At 40.1% G+C, this 16,501-nt stretch overlaps 2 protein-coding genes across 2 annotated transcripts; one reads left to right on the top strand and one right to left on the bottom strand.

The window, feature by feature from the left end:
• The first annotated feature begins 2,531 nt into the window (after positions 1-2,531).
• myo1ha (myosin IHa) lies at positions 2,532-11,846 on the top strand. The gene is made up of 31 exons (XM_010770655.1): positions 2,532-2,654; positions 3,158-3,273; positions 3,371-3,569; positions 3,667-3,747; positions 4,183-4,362; positions 4,438-4,536; positions 4,616-4,732; positions 4,817-4,888; positions 5,000-5,119; positions 5,194-5,261; positions 5,363-5,468; positions 5,542-5,622; positions 5,708-5,799; positions 6,303-6,397; positions 6,503-6,549; positions 7,059-7,139; positions 7,649-7,754; positions 7,841-7,958; positions 8,080-8,193; positions 8,279-8,355; positions 8,453-8,521; positions 8,603-8,687; positions 8,762-8,924; positions 9,012-9,095; positions 9,169-9,262; positions 9,330-9,385; positions 9,467-9,602; positions 9,674-9,744; positions 10,257-10,354; positions 11,135-11,234; positions 11,370-11,846. Exons 1-31 carry the CDS (start codon positions 2,532-2,534, stop codon positions 11,394-11,396), a joined length of 3,075 nt encoding a protein of 1,024 aa, XP_010768957.1. The 3' UTR covers positions 11,397-11,846.
• On the bottom strand, positions 11,827-16,259 carry kctd10 (potassium channel tetramerization domain containing 10). The gene is made up of 7 exons (XM_010770656.1): positions 16,173-16,259; positions 14,419-14,632; positions 14,151-14,320; positions 13,730-13,816; positions 13,571-13,623; positions 13,257-13,452; positions 11,827-13,117 (listed from the first exon to the last, which is right to left on the bottom strand). Exons 1-7 carry the CDS (start codon positions 16,173-16,175, stop codon positions 12,899-12,901), a joined length of 942 nt encoding a protein of 313 aa, XP_010768958.1. The 5' UTR covers positions 16,176-16,259; the 3' UTR covers positions 11,827-12,898.
• Positions 16,260-16,501: the final 242 nt, after the last annotated feature.

Raw genomic sequence — 16,501 nt, 5'->3', positions numbered from 1 at the left:
TCTTACTGTCACGCTCAAGTGTGTTTTTCTCCTTCTCTTCTAAATAGTAACTAACTAAGCAGATTTCCCAAAATGTTAAACTAATGCTATACATTGATATTGAGTTACATGACCTTGGTTGGTACCACCTGAGCTGAACAAAACAGTGTTAATCTCTTTCTCTTAGGCGGAGATTTGACCAATACATGAGACAATCAGACAAAATCCTCTTTAAGAGGGGGATAAACTTTACCACTTACTTTGTGCTAATTTGCTGCAGAAGCCCCCCCTCCCCTCCTTTGTCTAGAGATACCTCGGCTTCTCACACGGATGAGGTCACTCCGTCTCAGGCAACACTGACACTCTAGACCAAGATGAAGGACCATCTCTTCATTAAAATACAATTGGTTGTGCTCTGAGGTAGCAAGGCAATTCACCTGATCTGACAATGGCTTAGTGGATTCCTTACATAACCATTCTTTCCGCCTTGCATGTGATTGGGCTGTCGATTGTTTAATTATATCTAGAATTACAACCAAGTGAACTGTTTGTATTATTTAAAGCCACAAAAACACATGCACAAGGACAACTTTTTTCTATATAGCCGGGGGCTTTCTTCGACTCTTTCTTTCTTGTCCTGCTGGACTGAGAACGCCCATTCAATGTTCAGCCTTTCTAGCACAGTGTCATTAGAAACACTTGTGCACGCTGCAGACAGCTTTCTTAAAAAGAAATACCTGCAGGACACCAAAGGAAACTTGAATGGGAACAACAAACCTTTAGATTTTGTCAGTGCGAGGAATGACCTAAAACATTAGCATTATCATCTCCCCCGAACTCTTTAATCCTCCTCTTGACAGGAGCTTATCTGTTCATGTTATTACTTGTAATACTGTATGGCAGATCCCTAAGTCACGCTGTCCCAGCATATTGTCTGCTTGTGCTGCCCTGAGAGAAGTTTGTTCCCATGAAGAAAGGGGGTGTCACAGATACCCCGCACCAGCACCACTACCATCACATTGCCAGATTGATTCTGACGTCCAAAAAAGGGTTCCTTCAATGATATTGTTCACCTGTCTCATTGGCTTAAAGTGGGTGGCTGGGAGGGGGAGGCTATGGGAAGGGGATCGGGTGAGAGTTATTGGTGGGGACACAGGGTGCAGGGGTATTGTTGAGGAGAGGGGTGAGAGCATTGGGGGTGAGGGGCTGACAGGTGGAGAAAAACCCTCTCATCTGACTAGCCTCCTCTATCCTTCCATGGGGCCCCGTGTGAGCAGAGTAATGAAGTCCAAATTACAGAACAGGATTGCTACGAACAAGCCTCTATTGTTCGCCCCGGGGCAAACTAAATGAGTGTCACAGCAAGCAGCGGGGCACAGACCGTTACTGCACTATTTAGTCTGTCCCGTTGTCTCAAGACGGCCCCGATTCAGAGGTTCTCAGATCAGACAAATACAGCTCCCCTCCTCTCCCCCTCCTTCGCCCTCACCCTTCCTCTGTACAGCCAACCCCTCCCCAACTCCTCACCCCAAAATAGGCCAAATCTCCTCCATTGTGTTTCGACTGCCTAGTGTGAAATTCACTGTGACGTTAAATGTTTTCTAATGAATAATTACTGAATGGATATGCAGGGGGAATATGTGTAATGGATTGTAGACTGCATTTTAAAGACGTCTTTTTTGTCTCTGCTCCGTGGTATTTACAGGACAAAAACACTTGGCCTTTCTCAGAAGAAATGAGGGCCATAGGCGGAGGATAGAGGCAGGGGGAGTAGGCGGAGGGGGGGCGGAGGGCTTTGTGTCAATTAGATCCAATGGATTATCTTTTTTAATGTTTTTACAGAGAGAGTTGAGAATCAAAGGACTTCTGCTTCCAAAGGAGAGAGAGAGAAAAATACAAAACCAACAAAAGCTGTGAAAACCTTTGGTCTAAGTGTTGGTGCTGAGAATGCAAAACAGATTGGTGGAATTTTTCCCACTATGCCTCTTAAATGTGCCGCTGTTTTGGGCTCCCCAAGTCCATTTGCACAGTGTGTTGTGTTTGGTTGGTGTGTCAGCTCTAGTGAACTACGGGCTGCCAGCCAAGGTCCCTGTGTGCTGTGTAGCGATCATTAGCTTCTGTCTGTTTGTCTGCACAATCACAGAGCTTTGCATCAAAGACACATAGGACCTCTAGACCTCTTATTTCAATAGAACTAACAGGGACCATGTTTGTGCTTTTTCTGGGGCTTTCTTTTTTAGCTCCGACATCCCCCATGGAGCCGTTTATGCAAACATTCTTTCATCCAACCCCATTGTCGGAAAAACATGGAAGAGAATTTGGAATTTCATTGTTATGCATTTAAAATGGGTTTCACTTGTTGTTGTTACAAATTCATAAAGTTTTTAATTAAGTACTTTGAGGTATTGAATGTGTAATGTGTTTTAGAAACAGAAATCATTAGATTATGATGCTAAACACCAGGAATTTGAAAAAGATATTTCCACTGCTCTTAAATTGTGCACTTGGCTGCCTAATGGTTGATACAACTTGTTGCACAGGGTCAGCTGGACATGGAGGGCGCCTTGACCGCCAGGGACCGGGTTGGGATCCAGGATTTTGTCCTCCTGGATGAAACCACAGAGACCGCCTTCCTCAGTAACCTCAAGAAACGCTTCAGCAAAGATCTCATCTATGTGAGTCGTTTGACTTTTCAACCCTCCTGTCATGTTCGGGTCAAATCTTACCGATTTAGTACTTTCATCAATTATTTATATCGTGTTTTACATTTGATTGCCTCAAGGCCTTATGATATCCTCCACAGTAGGCATTTAAAAATATAAAATTGCTGATCACCACTTTCTCTGAATTTTTAGTGGTTTAGTCAACTTTGTTACACCTATGGTGTGACGGGTCAACAATGACCACCATAGGAGATTAATGGGTAACCTTAGATTATGTTAATCCATCAGATAGTGCACACCAACAAATGGACAACATTTACATTTTACAATATATTTTCCGATAATGTTGCTTAATGTTTTTTTTGTGTTAATGTAAGAGCAGTTAAAACAGAACTGATGCATTTGACGGGTAACATCTAAGTAATGGGGGAGAAACTAACATGACAGGAGGGTTAAAAGCTTGCTGTCAACAAATTCTTGTAAATCTTTACAATTATCAATACAACCTATTTCAGACCTACATTGGCACATTGCTAGTGTCTGTGAATCCCTACAAAGAGCTGGACATCTACAATAAGAAACAGATGGAAATCTACATGGGTGTGAACTTTTTTGAGCTTCCACCTCATATGTGAGTATGTGTAAAAACTAGAAATACTGTATGTGTTCATGTTCAATTGTTAATAGGTTTCTCTGTGGAAGATTTTGATTGCCTTGCATCCCCACAGCTACGCCTTGGCAGACAGCGCCTACCAAACCATGCTGACAGAGTTTAACAATCACTTCATCCTCATCTCTGGAGAGAGTGGAGCCGGGAAGACGGAGGCCTCTAAAAAGATCCTGCAGTATTACGCTGTCAGCTGTCCGAGCACCACTCTGCTCAACACTGTCAGGGACAAAATGCTCATGTCCAACCCTGTCCTCGAGGTGTGATGGTTACTTACGTTACATCATTGTAATGACATATCAAACAGCAGGTCATGCTAACATTAATTATTCCCTGTGCTATGGTGTTTCCTTACAGGCTTTCGGCAATGCCAAAACACTGAAAAATGATAACTCAAGTCGGTTTGGGAAGTATATGGACATTCAGTTTGACAGCCAGGTAAGATTCAAGGGACAGATTGACAGAAGGGCCTTCGAGAATACATTAATACATTATAATCAAGAAAAAAAGGTAGTTCATGAGAAGGATTTTACTGTGATCCAACCATTTTGGTATTTATTTGGAATTTAAAGTATGTATGGTAACTTGGGGTGGTGGAAAAATAAAAAATGATGTGCTAATTTTTAAACCTATAAATGTTTCGTTTGAAAGCTCAGTCTAATTATAAAATGAGTGTAAAAACACATTTACAGACTTAAAAGGAATGAAGGGCAAACTTAAGAACTATGATTGTTCATATAAAAATAAGGAGAACGTTAATATTCTCTCTCAATTTACCCTAAGAGGATTCTTTAAAATCTGTCCACTGGACCATAGGCTATGTTTTTTCTGCAAGTTGTAGAGCTGCTGTCTTTAGGATCCTGATGCCCATAGGGGGATGCTGTCGGAGGACATATCCTGAACTACCTGCTGGAGAAGTCGAGGGTGGTGCATCAGAATCACGGGGAGAGAAACTTCCACATCTTCTACCAGCTGGTGGGGGGAGGGGAGGACGACCTGCTGCACCAGATGGGCCTGGAGAGAGACTGCCAGCATTACAACTATCTAACCCAAGTATGTATGACTCAGAGTTTTAATAAAGAAAAGATTCAAACAACCCGAGTAAACTTTGACAATGTGTTCTCACAGGGAGAGTGTGCCATTGTGTCATCCATTAATGACAGAAATGACTGGAAAACAGTGAAGAATGCACTACAAATCATCAACATTGATGAGATTAACACTAATGTAGGTTAAATGCGGATCTAAATCACTCATTATTCCCTTCTTGTTTTACATTGCCTTACAAAATGTTCCTTCTTTGCAGCACTTGTTTGGGACCGTTGCTAGCGTTCTCCACTTGGGGAATGTGCAGTTTGACTCAGACAGTAAAGGCCATGCCCTGCTGAACAACAACAACGCAGAGCTGCGCTGGGTTTCAAATGTAAGAGAATGATAATGGAAAGAATTTGGATATCCAGGGATGATTAAAAAAGTCAAAGAATAAACTGACTTAATGTCCCTGCAGCTGCTAGGAGTCGATGCTCACAGTCTCCAAGAGGGACTCACATACAGGAAAATTGAAGCCAAAAATGAGCAGGTGCACGCATGTTAAAATGTCCTTAACTTACATTTTTTGATAATGTTTGTTTTTACTTTAACCTTCTCTGTAGTGGTTGAAATGTAGCTATGACTTTGTCTCACTGCGAAGGTCCTCAGCCCATTCACAACCGATCATGCCATCTATGCTAGAGATGCCCTGGCCAAAGCCATCTACGGACAGACCTTCACCTGGCTGGTGAACAAGATCAACGAGTCCATGGAGAACAAGGTGAGGAGAGAGTGGTGTGTGACACATCCGATACACCGAGGATGAGTATATACTGACTTCCGTTTGATTCCCAGGACAACTCGAGGAAGACTGTAATAGGGCTTTTGGACATATATGGTTTTGAGGTTTTCTATGTAAACAGGTAGGCAGAAATTCCCTTTGTGGCACTGATTTGGTTATGTTGGATATCCTGATGTAGGTTTTTAAAAATGATCCATAATCCTCTTTTGTCATGGCCCTCAGTTTTGAGCAGTTCTGTATAAACTACTGCAACGAGAAGCTGCAGCAGCTTTTCATTCAACTGACGCTGAAAGCTGAGCAGGAAGAATATGAGGCAGAAGATATTGAGGTAAACCTGAATCAAAAGTAGTGTTGAATAATGAATGATTGAGTATGTTAACACTGACTGATTTTTCCTCTAGTGGGAACCAGTTCAATTCTTCAACAATAAGATCATCTGCGACCTGGTTGAGGATAAATACAGAGGGATAATAACAATACTGGTGTGTATTTACTGTGATAGAACAGTTCATTGAAAGGGAAGCACTGAAGCTGACTTATTTCCATGTTTTGATGATAATCCTCCAGGATGAAGAGTGTCTCAGGCCAGGAGACGCCTCAGATCTCACCTTCCTGGAAAGACTGGAAGAAAAGATGGGAAATCACCCTCACTTTGTCACGTAATTAAAAAGGCTCATCTTAAAATATCACATAATCCTCAAATGATAGGATAGGATAAGATAAGTCTGTAGAAGGACATTATTGTGCCAGAGTTACAAAAGATACAATAAATCATAATAATAGTAACAATAATAAAACTGTACACTAACAGGCAGTAAAAAAAAAAGCAGATTAAACAACAAACAGAGAGGGACAAATAATTAATGTAAAAAACTGACATTGCAAAAAACGTAGTGGCAGATACATGAGTAGAAATACATTTGCCACATATGGAGGTTCAAATGATCAGTGCTTTTGAGATGCACTTTTAATTAAGTATGAACTCCATCTAGATGTGTAATTCAAAGCTTGTCCTCACCACTGAAGTGTTACCCATTCATCAAATGTGTGCTGACTGGTCCCTCGGTGAGCCGACAGTGAGCCGATAGAGACGGAGGATTAGGACGGTGTGTGTAGCCTCTGCTCTTCACCCCTCTGTCTCTCCCCACCTCTTTGACTGCAGGCACAAACTGGCTGACAAAATGACACGTAAGACTCTGGAGAGGGGAGATTTCCGTCTCTTGCATTATGCCGGGGAGGTCACCTACTGCGTTGTGGGTAAAAGAAACCACAGTGTCAGGCCCTGTTACTCAAACGTCTAAAACTTTTATTTATTTTTAACGGACTAACAGCCTTTTATTCCTCTTCTTCGTGACATTATAGGATTCTTGGACAAAAACAATGACCTATTGTATAGGAACATAAAGGATGTGAGTCTACAAATGTAAATGTTTTATGATGTGAAGCAAAGAGTGGCTCAATGGAAACTCTTTTAATTAGTCTACTGATTGTTATCAGTTATTTAGACCTACGGTTTCAACACTTGGTCTACAGTGTCTTTTTTCTTGATAGTACGCTTATTTATTTATTGTTTAATATTCATAGACCAAGGGCATAGGTTACTTTTATGATGGCTCCACATACGTAAAACAATACGTGTGTTAAAGAACATTAAAAAGCTGCTTATTATTTACTTACAGCTTTTTATATTTCCATTCTTTATGCCACTTATATGACTCCAAACTTTAACACTATTAATGCAATGCAGCAATTCATATTGACATTAATTACACATGTGTTTGACAAATGTGAAAAAGTCTATTCAACTGGAGTTACTGCTATAAATTAACACTAAAGGTTTACAAACAATGTTTAAGTGTCACACATAATGGTGAATTGGTGTGTTATAATCTGTGTGTGTTCTCCTATCTTCTTACAGCTGATTGGTCAGTCTAAAAATGCCATAGTCAAAGAGTGCTTCTCCTCAACGGATCCAGACAGCAGACGAAGACCAGAAACAGTAAGTGTTCTCCACATCCTTCATCCGTAATAATGATGAAGATGATGTTTTATATTATTATCAGTACTATGCTGTGGCTCAGAGTTTCAAGCCATATAGAAACGTTCCTTTTCATGGCATTATCTAAAGTGGAAAAGGAGAATCTTTAAAAAAAATGTGCATGCACCAAACATATTTATTGACCTACAAAATGCATTTAGAAAAAAATAACTTGTAAAAAAACAACAAGGAGATCAAATAACTATCCAAGTTCCATATCATTTACAAATAATGTGAGAGGAATGTAGACCAATAACAGTATATAGGATAATACACATTTCAATTTTATTTAAAGACAAAAAACATGCAATGTAGATTAAAGTTGAGGAGAAACCCATCAGTAAGTGGTCTGGAGAGTGACCACTGACACAAAGGCAGGTCGTTCTTTCAGCCTGACTGTGTCCTCATTAAGCCATATGCACGTGACAGATGAAGTGTTGGGGATAACGACCCCCTTGCTGTGTCTGAAGGTGGCGACCCAGTTTAAGAGCAGCCTGCTGAAGCTGACAGAGATCCTCATGGCTAAAGAGGCCTGGTACATACGCTGTCTGAAATCCAACGAGTCCAAGCAGCCAGGTACTTGGAGTTAATAGAAAGCACATGAAGCCATTTTGTGAACAGGATGGAGATGTTTAAGTCTGAGCCTCTCCTCTCTCATGCAGGTCAATTTGACGAAGCGCTGATCAGGCACCAGGTGAAGTACCTGGGCCTGATGGAGCACCTCAGGGTCAGGAGAGCTGGTTTTGCGTACAGACGCAAATATGAAGTCTTCTTAAAGCGGTATGAAGGACCACAGAGCTTTGACCTTGTACTTGATGTTTAAATGAAAACCCTCAGGTTGAGTAGTTTCTTTCCAGTGCAGTTAAAACTTACTGAGAGGGTTGTTTGGTGCATCTTGCAGATATAAACCCCTGTGCCCAGCCACCTGGCCTCACTGGAGAGGAGTGCCTGCTGATGGAGTGGAAGTGCTGGTTCAACATCTCGGCTACATGCCAAATGAGTACAAGATGGGACGGTGAGGACAGCACTTCCTAATTACAACAGAACAAAAACATACATAAGAAGTAATGAAAACATTCACATGTGTTCCTTTGTTATAGTACCAAGATATTCATCCGCCATCCGAGGACACTTTATGCCACAGAGGATGCTTACGAGAGATGTAAACATGAACTGGGTAGGTGCAAGTTTAATGTATTTAATTTCCGGTCACTTCTAGTCGAAAACAAATGTCAAAAAGTGACTCATTTAATGATTGTTCTTTGAATTTGCAGCAACGAGGCTCCAGGCCAAATACAAAGGATACAAAGCAAAGGGAGAATTTAAAAAACAGAAAGAAGCAGGTAAACGCCACAGTGCATGCTATTATTATAGAAATAAAGGAAAATTACACACTATACAAATACAAATGTTTATATCCTTAGCCACCAAGATTGAAACCTGCTGGAGAGGAGTGCAGGCTAGGAAGGAGCGAGATAAGAGAGCCTGGGCTGTGAAAGTCATCAAGAAGTAAGACATGTCATTACACGACTCCTCAGGCTTACTGTCACATTCATTATAACAGCATTTTCAATCATTTTTAGATTCATCAAAGGTTACATGAACAGGGGGCAATTAAAAAACACGGATAACTCGGAGTACCTGGCCTTTGTGAGACAAAATTACTTTAACAGGCTCAAAGGCAACCTGCCAAAGACGGTCCTGGATAAAACCACCTGGCAATCTCCACCAGCAGTCCTGGCAGAGGTAACATGATGAACTTACTTCAGTGTAAACCAGATTAGAGCTCAGCTTCTATTTTGACTTTGTGCTCATTTGTTTTGTTTTTGTCAGACATCTGAGATACTGCGTATTCTTCACTACCGTCTAATGGTGCGGAAGTATGTGCGAGGAATCACACCCCAGAAGAAAGCTCAGGTAACACACATGTAAATACATTATAAAAGACTTCATATTATCTTGAAGTTAAAACCTTATATGTTTCTTTTAGTTACAACTGAAGCTTCTCACCAGCTCCATCTTCAAGGGGAAAAAGGAGAGCTATCCACAGAGTATCGCTCAGCCTTTTGTGGACACCAGAATCAGTAAGTACTGACACATTCACACATTTCACTTTTTATTCATCAACTTAACTAAATGTATGACCTCCAGGTGAACAAGAGATAAACATGAGGGTTCTGCAGACGATTCGCCAGGAGCACATTAAGGTGATACAAATCCTTATAAACCCAGAAGAAACAGTCTCACATGAAACGTAACTAACTGTGTGATGTTCTGTGTTTCTGTAGTACGGTGTCCCGGTGATTAAATATGACAGGAATGGTTTCAAACCAAGGCCGCGACAGCTCGTCCTCACACAGACGGCTGCCTACGTGATAGAGGAGGCCAAGATCAAACAGAGAGTGCTGTACACCTCTCTCAAAGGTGAGGACAATGAAATAATATATGTTTCGAATTCTTTCAAATATGCGTGTCTTTATTTGACTATTTTTCAGGTATTTCGGTCAGTAACTTGACAGACGGCATCATTGTGCTGCACATAACATGTGAGGACCCTAAACAGAAGGTATGCATGCAGGAGATATTCATCAGAATGTTCCTGTTTTTCACTTCAACTGGGAAAGCTTTATTATGGCATGAATGGAAATGATCACGTAAGGTGGAGTCTGACAACACTGCCATCACTGGAGCATGAGCAATATTCACTTACAGAACACTGGCAAGGCAAGGCAAGGCAAGGCAAGGCAAGGCAAGGCAAGGCAAGGCAAGGCAAGGCAAGGCAAGGCAAGGCAAGGCAAGGCAAGGCAAGGCAAGGCAAGGCAAGGCAAGGCAAGGCAAGGCAAGGCAAGGCAAGGCAAGGCAAGGCAAGGCAATTTTATTTATATAGCACTTTTCAGCACGTGGCGATTCAAAGTGCTTTACAGATTAAAAGCAAAAGACATTTAAGAACAAATACAGCATACATACATTATTAAAAAGGCATTTAAAAACAGGCATAATAAGCAAAGGTAATTAAATAAATTAAAGTATTTGTTTGTTCAATGTATCTAATAGAGTACACCTTTGTAATTGTTTCAGGGGGACCTTCTGATGCAGTGCGACCATTTGTTTGAGTTTTTGACCAAACTCTGTTTCATCGCTAACAAACAGAATTCAGTCAAAGTGGTTCAGGGCAGGTGAGTCTGTGCGGAGACACTGCTGAGAATGGGGTTCAAGTTTTAACAAATAAAAAAACACAATAAATCTTATAAAATCAATTGCTTACAAACAGATCATATTCTTTGTAAAAAGGTATGTATTGAATATATGCTTATTTGCATTCTTTTATTGAACAGAAATCCAAACACTGCATTTAGCCGGGTTTAAGTATTGTTTAATTTAATAACTCATTAGAGACAAACGTTTCTACAGGGTGGATTTTGGATATCTCTTTGTTATTTCACAAATAATAATAATGCTGTCAACTGCCATTTAAAAAGACACATTTTTACCATGTTTTAGGAAGAATTTTGTATAAAATGTTCATAGATGTTTTATAAATCTGACTATGAATGACATACAACCTTTTTCGGTAAATGTTTTGTAATAGAGAAATAAATTACATGGAAAAGGTTGTTGTATGTCATGTCTACTTTAGTGTAGCTTATTGGCTCAGAATGAGATTTCAAAAAATGCATTTGGAGAGAACGGGCTTTAAAGATAATATTAATTTTAAAATGTCATCCATTTTGAGACAGGTGAATAGGTTGACTTTTAACAAATATACTCACTTTGAAACTTCCTGACTTGATCACCTACACTAAGACAAATGTTTTCTGTAGTACACGTTGTCTGAATGTATGTTTAAATGTGCAAAAAAAATGGTTATGCCCTTAGTGTTTTGCATTAAGAAGTATTCAAAGAGGTTGGATTTGAGATGTGCTTCAATCTAAAATAATTTGTGTATCGATTTTCAGCATCAAGATTGAAATCCAGGCAGGGAAAGAGAGTGCGGTGGACTTCAGCCTCGGACAGGAACCCATGGTGTTCAAGGCTAAGAACGGACACCTCATGGTGGTGAGAGCAGTGCTGATGATGAGAGCGCACCGTGTGTTATATGATGATGAAGAGTGTGTTATATGATGCTCTGCTCTCAGATTAAGCTACACACTAAAGTATGAAATGTAATATAAAGTGTTTTTTTCACTGCAGGTTGCCACTCGGGCTAGGACACGGTAACATGTGTGGGGTTGAGGCGACACACAAGAAGCCCCTGCATATTTCATCAGGAGACCCCTGAGGGCAGATCAACATGTCTACAGAAAACACACCTGGCCAGAAGCACTAAAGAAACCAAGGACGAACTTGCTTTGTTGTACAGCTTTGTTTCTCATCTAGTCACATAAGTAAAGGACACATGTATTTTTCCACTACTGACAATCTCATTCTTACAAGGTTAAAGTTTTAACATCATTCTCTGTAAAAAGGGCTTGTCTGCTATTTTGATCATTGAAGTTCAAAGCAAATCAAACATTTCAATCTACAAAACTATTTCAATGCAAAACAAACGATTCATATACTGCTTTGTGCAATTTTGATCCTCAAAATGAAGCCATTTGTATGATAATTTTGTATGTTTGGTGATATGATGCAAAGTAGAAACAACAAATAAATGTTTGTAGAAATTTATTTGTGATAAAGTATGTATAAATATAAAACATACATATATGTTCACTTCTGTACAACAGACCTACGAGTACTGTGATTGCTAGACATATTTCAACTGAAACTGATTGTGTGGAAACAGTACATTCTCTGATGAATGCGGCGATGAAGGACAGGTCTAATTTTGCTCCCTGTTAAAAGCGTGTAGACAGGATTCCCTTCCTGCCAGGGAGGTCTCCGATTACAGTCATTCACTTCAACCTCAGCATCCATCATTCAACCCAGTACATTTAACACCTAAGGTCACAGCTCAGGTTCCTCCACTGAACATAATCATCATTTAGTGGAGTGAAGGGAAAATGCATACATGTTAATACTAAATGAGACAGAAGCAATACAGTGAAATGTTGCATCCACCTGTGATATCTTACATTTATCAAAACATTACAATTTTAAAATGTAATCGCCATTATCTGCAGGCTACATACTAGCCTTGGTAACATTTTTAGAAGTTTTCAAGAGTAAAATATTGCCACCATGTGGCTACAATGTGAACACCACCTGGTAAATCCACTGGTGATCTTACAGTGGACCCGTCAGAACCATGGTAAGAGGGGAAAAAGTACATTTATCTTTAGTTGCTTACATGATATCATTCTTGTTCTTTTGGATCTAATGTAGTGAGGACCTCCAATAACAGATGTATACCAACAATACAATATCTCTTGTTTCCACTATCATTTAAAACTGGATACCTGATGCAAAGACCCATGTGTAATGGGTTCTGCAAACTAAAATAAAACCGTGAGAAAAGTTATCATGACTAACAAACAGAAAACAAAACACTTCATCCAGCCGGTCAGACAATGAAGATGACACACAAACAAATACAAAATCACTTCATCAGCACACATGGTTGTATAACACGCATCTCAAAGGAGTCTCCTGGAGTAAAAGCTGCTAAAATAAGAGAAGAGTGGAAGTGATACAGAAAGGGCGCTGGGTGATGTAAGGCACAAGCGTGGTGCAAAGGCTGTCCAGGTCAGAGACACAGCTGACGGGTGGAAGGAGGAAGGTCACTGGTGGTGGTGTGTGCGGTCGTCCGGTCGTTTGATATGAATCCTACGAACTCGCTCGATTCGATCTCGCTCATCGTCCTCATCCAGATGATGAGATCGCCCTGCAGCGCCCCCTGTGGCCTCCAGCAGGGCATTGTCTGGACCCCTCCCATCATGGGACTCATACAGGAGGATGTTGAGGGTCTCCTCATAGATTCGTGCTTCAGGGAACTCCACCTGAAGGAGAGTGGTACACCAGAGATTAGTGAGATAACAGACTGTAGTTGTATGCATGCAAAAGCGCAGCAAACTCTAAGGAGGGCATACAACATGCATACACAGTACATAGTATCTATATATTTATTTTTACTTTTACCTTTGTCTGCTTTTTTTCTGTGGCATAAACAATGGAGGTACAGCACACTTCAGCGATCTTACGCCCCTGACCATAAAAGGACCAACAACAGATCTCATCCCCGATCACATCTTTGATGAAGAGCACCCGGCCGTTGAACCGCAGAGACAGCTTGTCAAACAGCTCAATGTTTTTCAGCATGTTGTCATCAGAATTGCTGGAGGAAAAGAAAGGAAATACAATAGGGTTAATTATTTAGACAACTTTTAGGAATTCGGTAAATGACGTTCTTTCTTTAACATGTTAGCTCCAGACATCAGTGAAGGAGGACTCACCTGGTATATGAATATTTGTTGTTGCTTCGGTTATACAGCAGTTTGACAGTAGGCTGCGGAAACAAAGGTTTTTTTGTTTGTTTTTTTAAATAAGCGGAAAAGATTCCTTCTATGTTTTCAGTTGGAAATCAGGCACATTATTTAGAAAACAGAACGTACCTTATTCGAGGTTGCAATAAGCTTCTGCTCCTCCTTAGATGATGTCATTAGAGGCACTTTACAAAGGGGTTCATAACTTTCTTTGTTCTGTAGGAAAAAAAGAATAACATTTTATTTTTCCATTAAAAAAAGATCCACCTCAAAGCTGGCACACAGTATATTATAAATTGAAGGATGCCATCTGGTGGAACCGAGTAGCAAAGAGCAAGCAGGACATGAAACCCCCCCAGGCAATATCATGATTTTTAAGCAGATACGTTTCTAATTGTTTCATAAAAACGTACTATCTTTCAGTTAGTGAGCTAAGGAATTTCAGAAATATACAAACAAATGTATGACTTGTTAATGGTTCTGTGGAGCTCATTTCATAACAGTTGTGAAGATATCACAATGGACACAATATGCGTTTATCATTAGGTACCTGCAAGGCCGCTGTGCATTCATCAGCCAGGCCCTGTACGAGGTAATACTTGGCCTCAGCGAGCAGCTCCTCGGTCTCCCGCCGGCTGTCTGGGAGAGGCACGGCCCCGTCTCTAAGGTAGTTAAGGATTGTTCCAAAATGTTTCCCGCAGCGATCAATCAAGATCCAACCTGTGGATATGAAACAATTAAACATAAGTTATTAATAGATCAAGGCCAGAAGAGGGATAACATAAGCCATGCTAATATGATTTTCACCAAAAGCTCACCTTCGCTGTCTGTGAGGACCTCCATCCTGCCACTGAACATGGCTTTGAGCATGGTGTCCTGTTTGGTTAGTGTCTGCATTGTAGTGTAGTACAGTGCACCACCCACATTTAGCTTCACATATTTCGAGCTCGGGCTGGAGCCTTTGAAGGATGTAGTCCGGTTTGAAGCTGCCGGCACTGCCGTGCTCACCGCACTCTCTCCTGACATCTCTTCCTGGGACAGAACAATGTCAAACACAGAGTGACACCTGGATCTAGTGTGTCGCTGGATTAGCTTGTTAACTGAACAGAGTGGAAACAAATGATTAGTACAAAGGTCTATGTTAATGTTAGGTAGCTATTTTTTAAGGGAAGGGCTGACATGTTTTGTTTTTACTGAATACACCGATGAACTAGTCCGTCTCCTAATATTTGGCGACTTTTAAACCATTAAAAGGAAAAGCCATTTGTCGTTACTAAAGATGTGATTTGACTAAATCCTAAACACAAGTATAGGGATACATTTTAAAATAGGCACAAGCGTTTATGGCCGCAGGACAGTGTTATTATATTGACTCAAAATAAATGTGTCAATCTTGATTGTTATGAAGGAACATTTTGCACCTCATTTATACATCTTTAAATGTTTCAAGTTTTTTTGAGGCCCTGGGGAATAAGCCATATCACGTTTTTGTCACGGAGTCAGATCAATTCATTGATGGTATTGTTATGAGATTTGTTGACAACCTGAAAAAGTATATATTATACATCACCATTTCAGTCTTTGAATCTGCAAAATGACTAGAATAAATGCGGTGACCCAAGTATTTTATTTGAGACTCTGTACTTCGGACAAAGCTTTGAAAGTTAAGAACTTTAACACTTTTACAATACACAATAAATAAATATATAAAATAATTTTGAGGTACTTGTACTTTACTAGAGTATTTCAATTTGTTGCTACTTTGTATTTCTACCCCACTACAATTTAGAGGTTAATTGTGTACTTTTACTCCACTATATTTATTTAATGACTTTGCAGATATGGAGGATGACTAATGTGAAATATAATCAACATTTAAAAAGACTAAAGTAAATCCACAAGCTACCCTGCAGCATAACAAGTCATTAAAACTAGCTGCACCTTTACCAGCTTTGAAAAACACATTAATGCATCAATAATTGTAAAACATATAAAATATATTATCCTGAATTTGGGCGAATATGCATAATGAGTACTTTTACTTTTAGTACTTCATGTTTATTTTAATACTTATACTTTAGTACTTTTACTTGAGTAACCCTTTGCATGCAGGACTTTGTGTATTCCTACATTCAGGTACTTCTTCCACCTCTGACTTCCGAAGATAATTCCCTTTTCTTTAGTATTCAACGTTTTGTTCGGACTGTCATGATAAACTGGAATAGGGCAATGTAAATTAAAAGACATCGGAACAGACTTTTACTATGCGCCTGCCTGCTATCCTTTTACACAACGCAAGAAAAAGCGTTATTACATGTGTACGACTATTTACGACATAGTCTCTCGTTGTAGGATCAAACACTGAACCTTTAATCATCCTGTAATCCAGTAAGTAGTAATTTGATTTGAGCCAGCACCGCTTTTGAGCTAGCTAGCTAGTTAGCATCAACTAAAGTTATTGATATGGCATACCATATCCATATGGCTACGGAGACAATTGTAAACAACTGTATCTACACAACGGTATGGGTCTGTTTGTAATGTTCTTTAGATAAAACAGAAGTATATTTACCATAGAAGCCGCAACAGACTTTATAACTGTAGCTTGCTAACGTCAGTCAGCTAACACCCACTTCCTTCCGGTCTGCCGCTGCGCAGTTATAAATGTGACGTCATCTGCTCTGTTTAAAGGGACCGTATTTGTCAAACGGCTCAGTGTTACCGGAGTAACACTGAGCCGGGATAAAATGTGCCATTAGTACACATTCAGCTTGTCTCTAGACACTACTTTCCTCCCTTATACTTTGTATTCACACACCGAAGAGTATAACTTTAATAACATTAGGCTTAGCCTCCACATTTCCGCTAACGAGAGTGTAACAGTGATAACAGTCCCCCCGC

This window comes from Notothenia coriiceps, unplaced genomic scaffold (genome assembly GCF_000735185.1).
Source record: "Notothenia coriiceps isolate Sejong01 unplaced genomic scaffold, NC01 NC01_scaffold00009010, whole genome shotgun sequence".
Lineage (NCBI taxonomy): Eukaryota > Metazoa > Chordata > Actinopteri > Perciformes > Nototheniidae > Notothenia > Notothenia coriiceps.
Note: the sequence above shows the minus strand (reverse complement) of the source record. Positions and strands in the feature narration are given on the sequence as shown.

What these genes read in the sequence shown, in the direction of transcription:
- myo1ha (XM_010770655.1), top strand. Translation starts at nt 2,532, where the DNA reads ATGGAGGGCGCCTTGACCGCCAGGGACCGGGTTGGGATCCAGGATTTT. An exon ending in AGCTGCGCTGGGTTTCAAAT is followed by an intron (nt 4,733 to 4,816) that starts GTAAGAGAATGA and finishes ATGTCCCTGCAG; the next exon opens with CTGCTAGGAGTCGATGCTCA. An exon ending in GTCAAAGTGGTTCAGGGCAG is followed by an intron (nt 10,355 to 11,134) that starts GTGAGTCTGTGC and finishes ATCGATTTTCAG; the next exon opens with CATCAAGATTGAAATCCAGG.
- kctd10 (XM_010770656.1), bottom strand. An exon ending in GGTCCTCACAGACAGCGAAG is followed by an intron (nt 14,321 to 14,418) that starts GTGAGCTTTTGG and finishes TCATATCCACAG; the next exon opens with GTTGGATCTTGATTGATCGC. An exon ending in CAGAAAAAAAGCAGACAAAG is followed by an intron (nt 13,118 to 13,256) that starts GTAAAAGTAAAA and finishes ACTCTCCTTCAG; the next exon opens with GTGGAGTTCCCTGAAGCACG.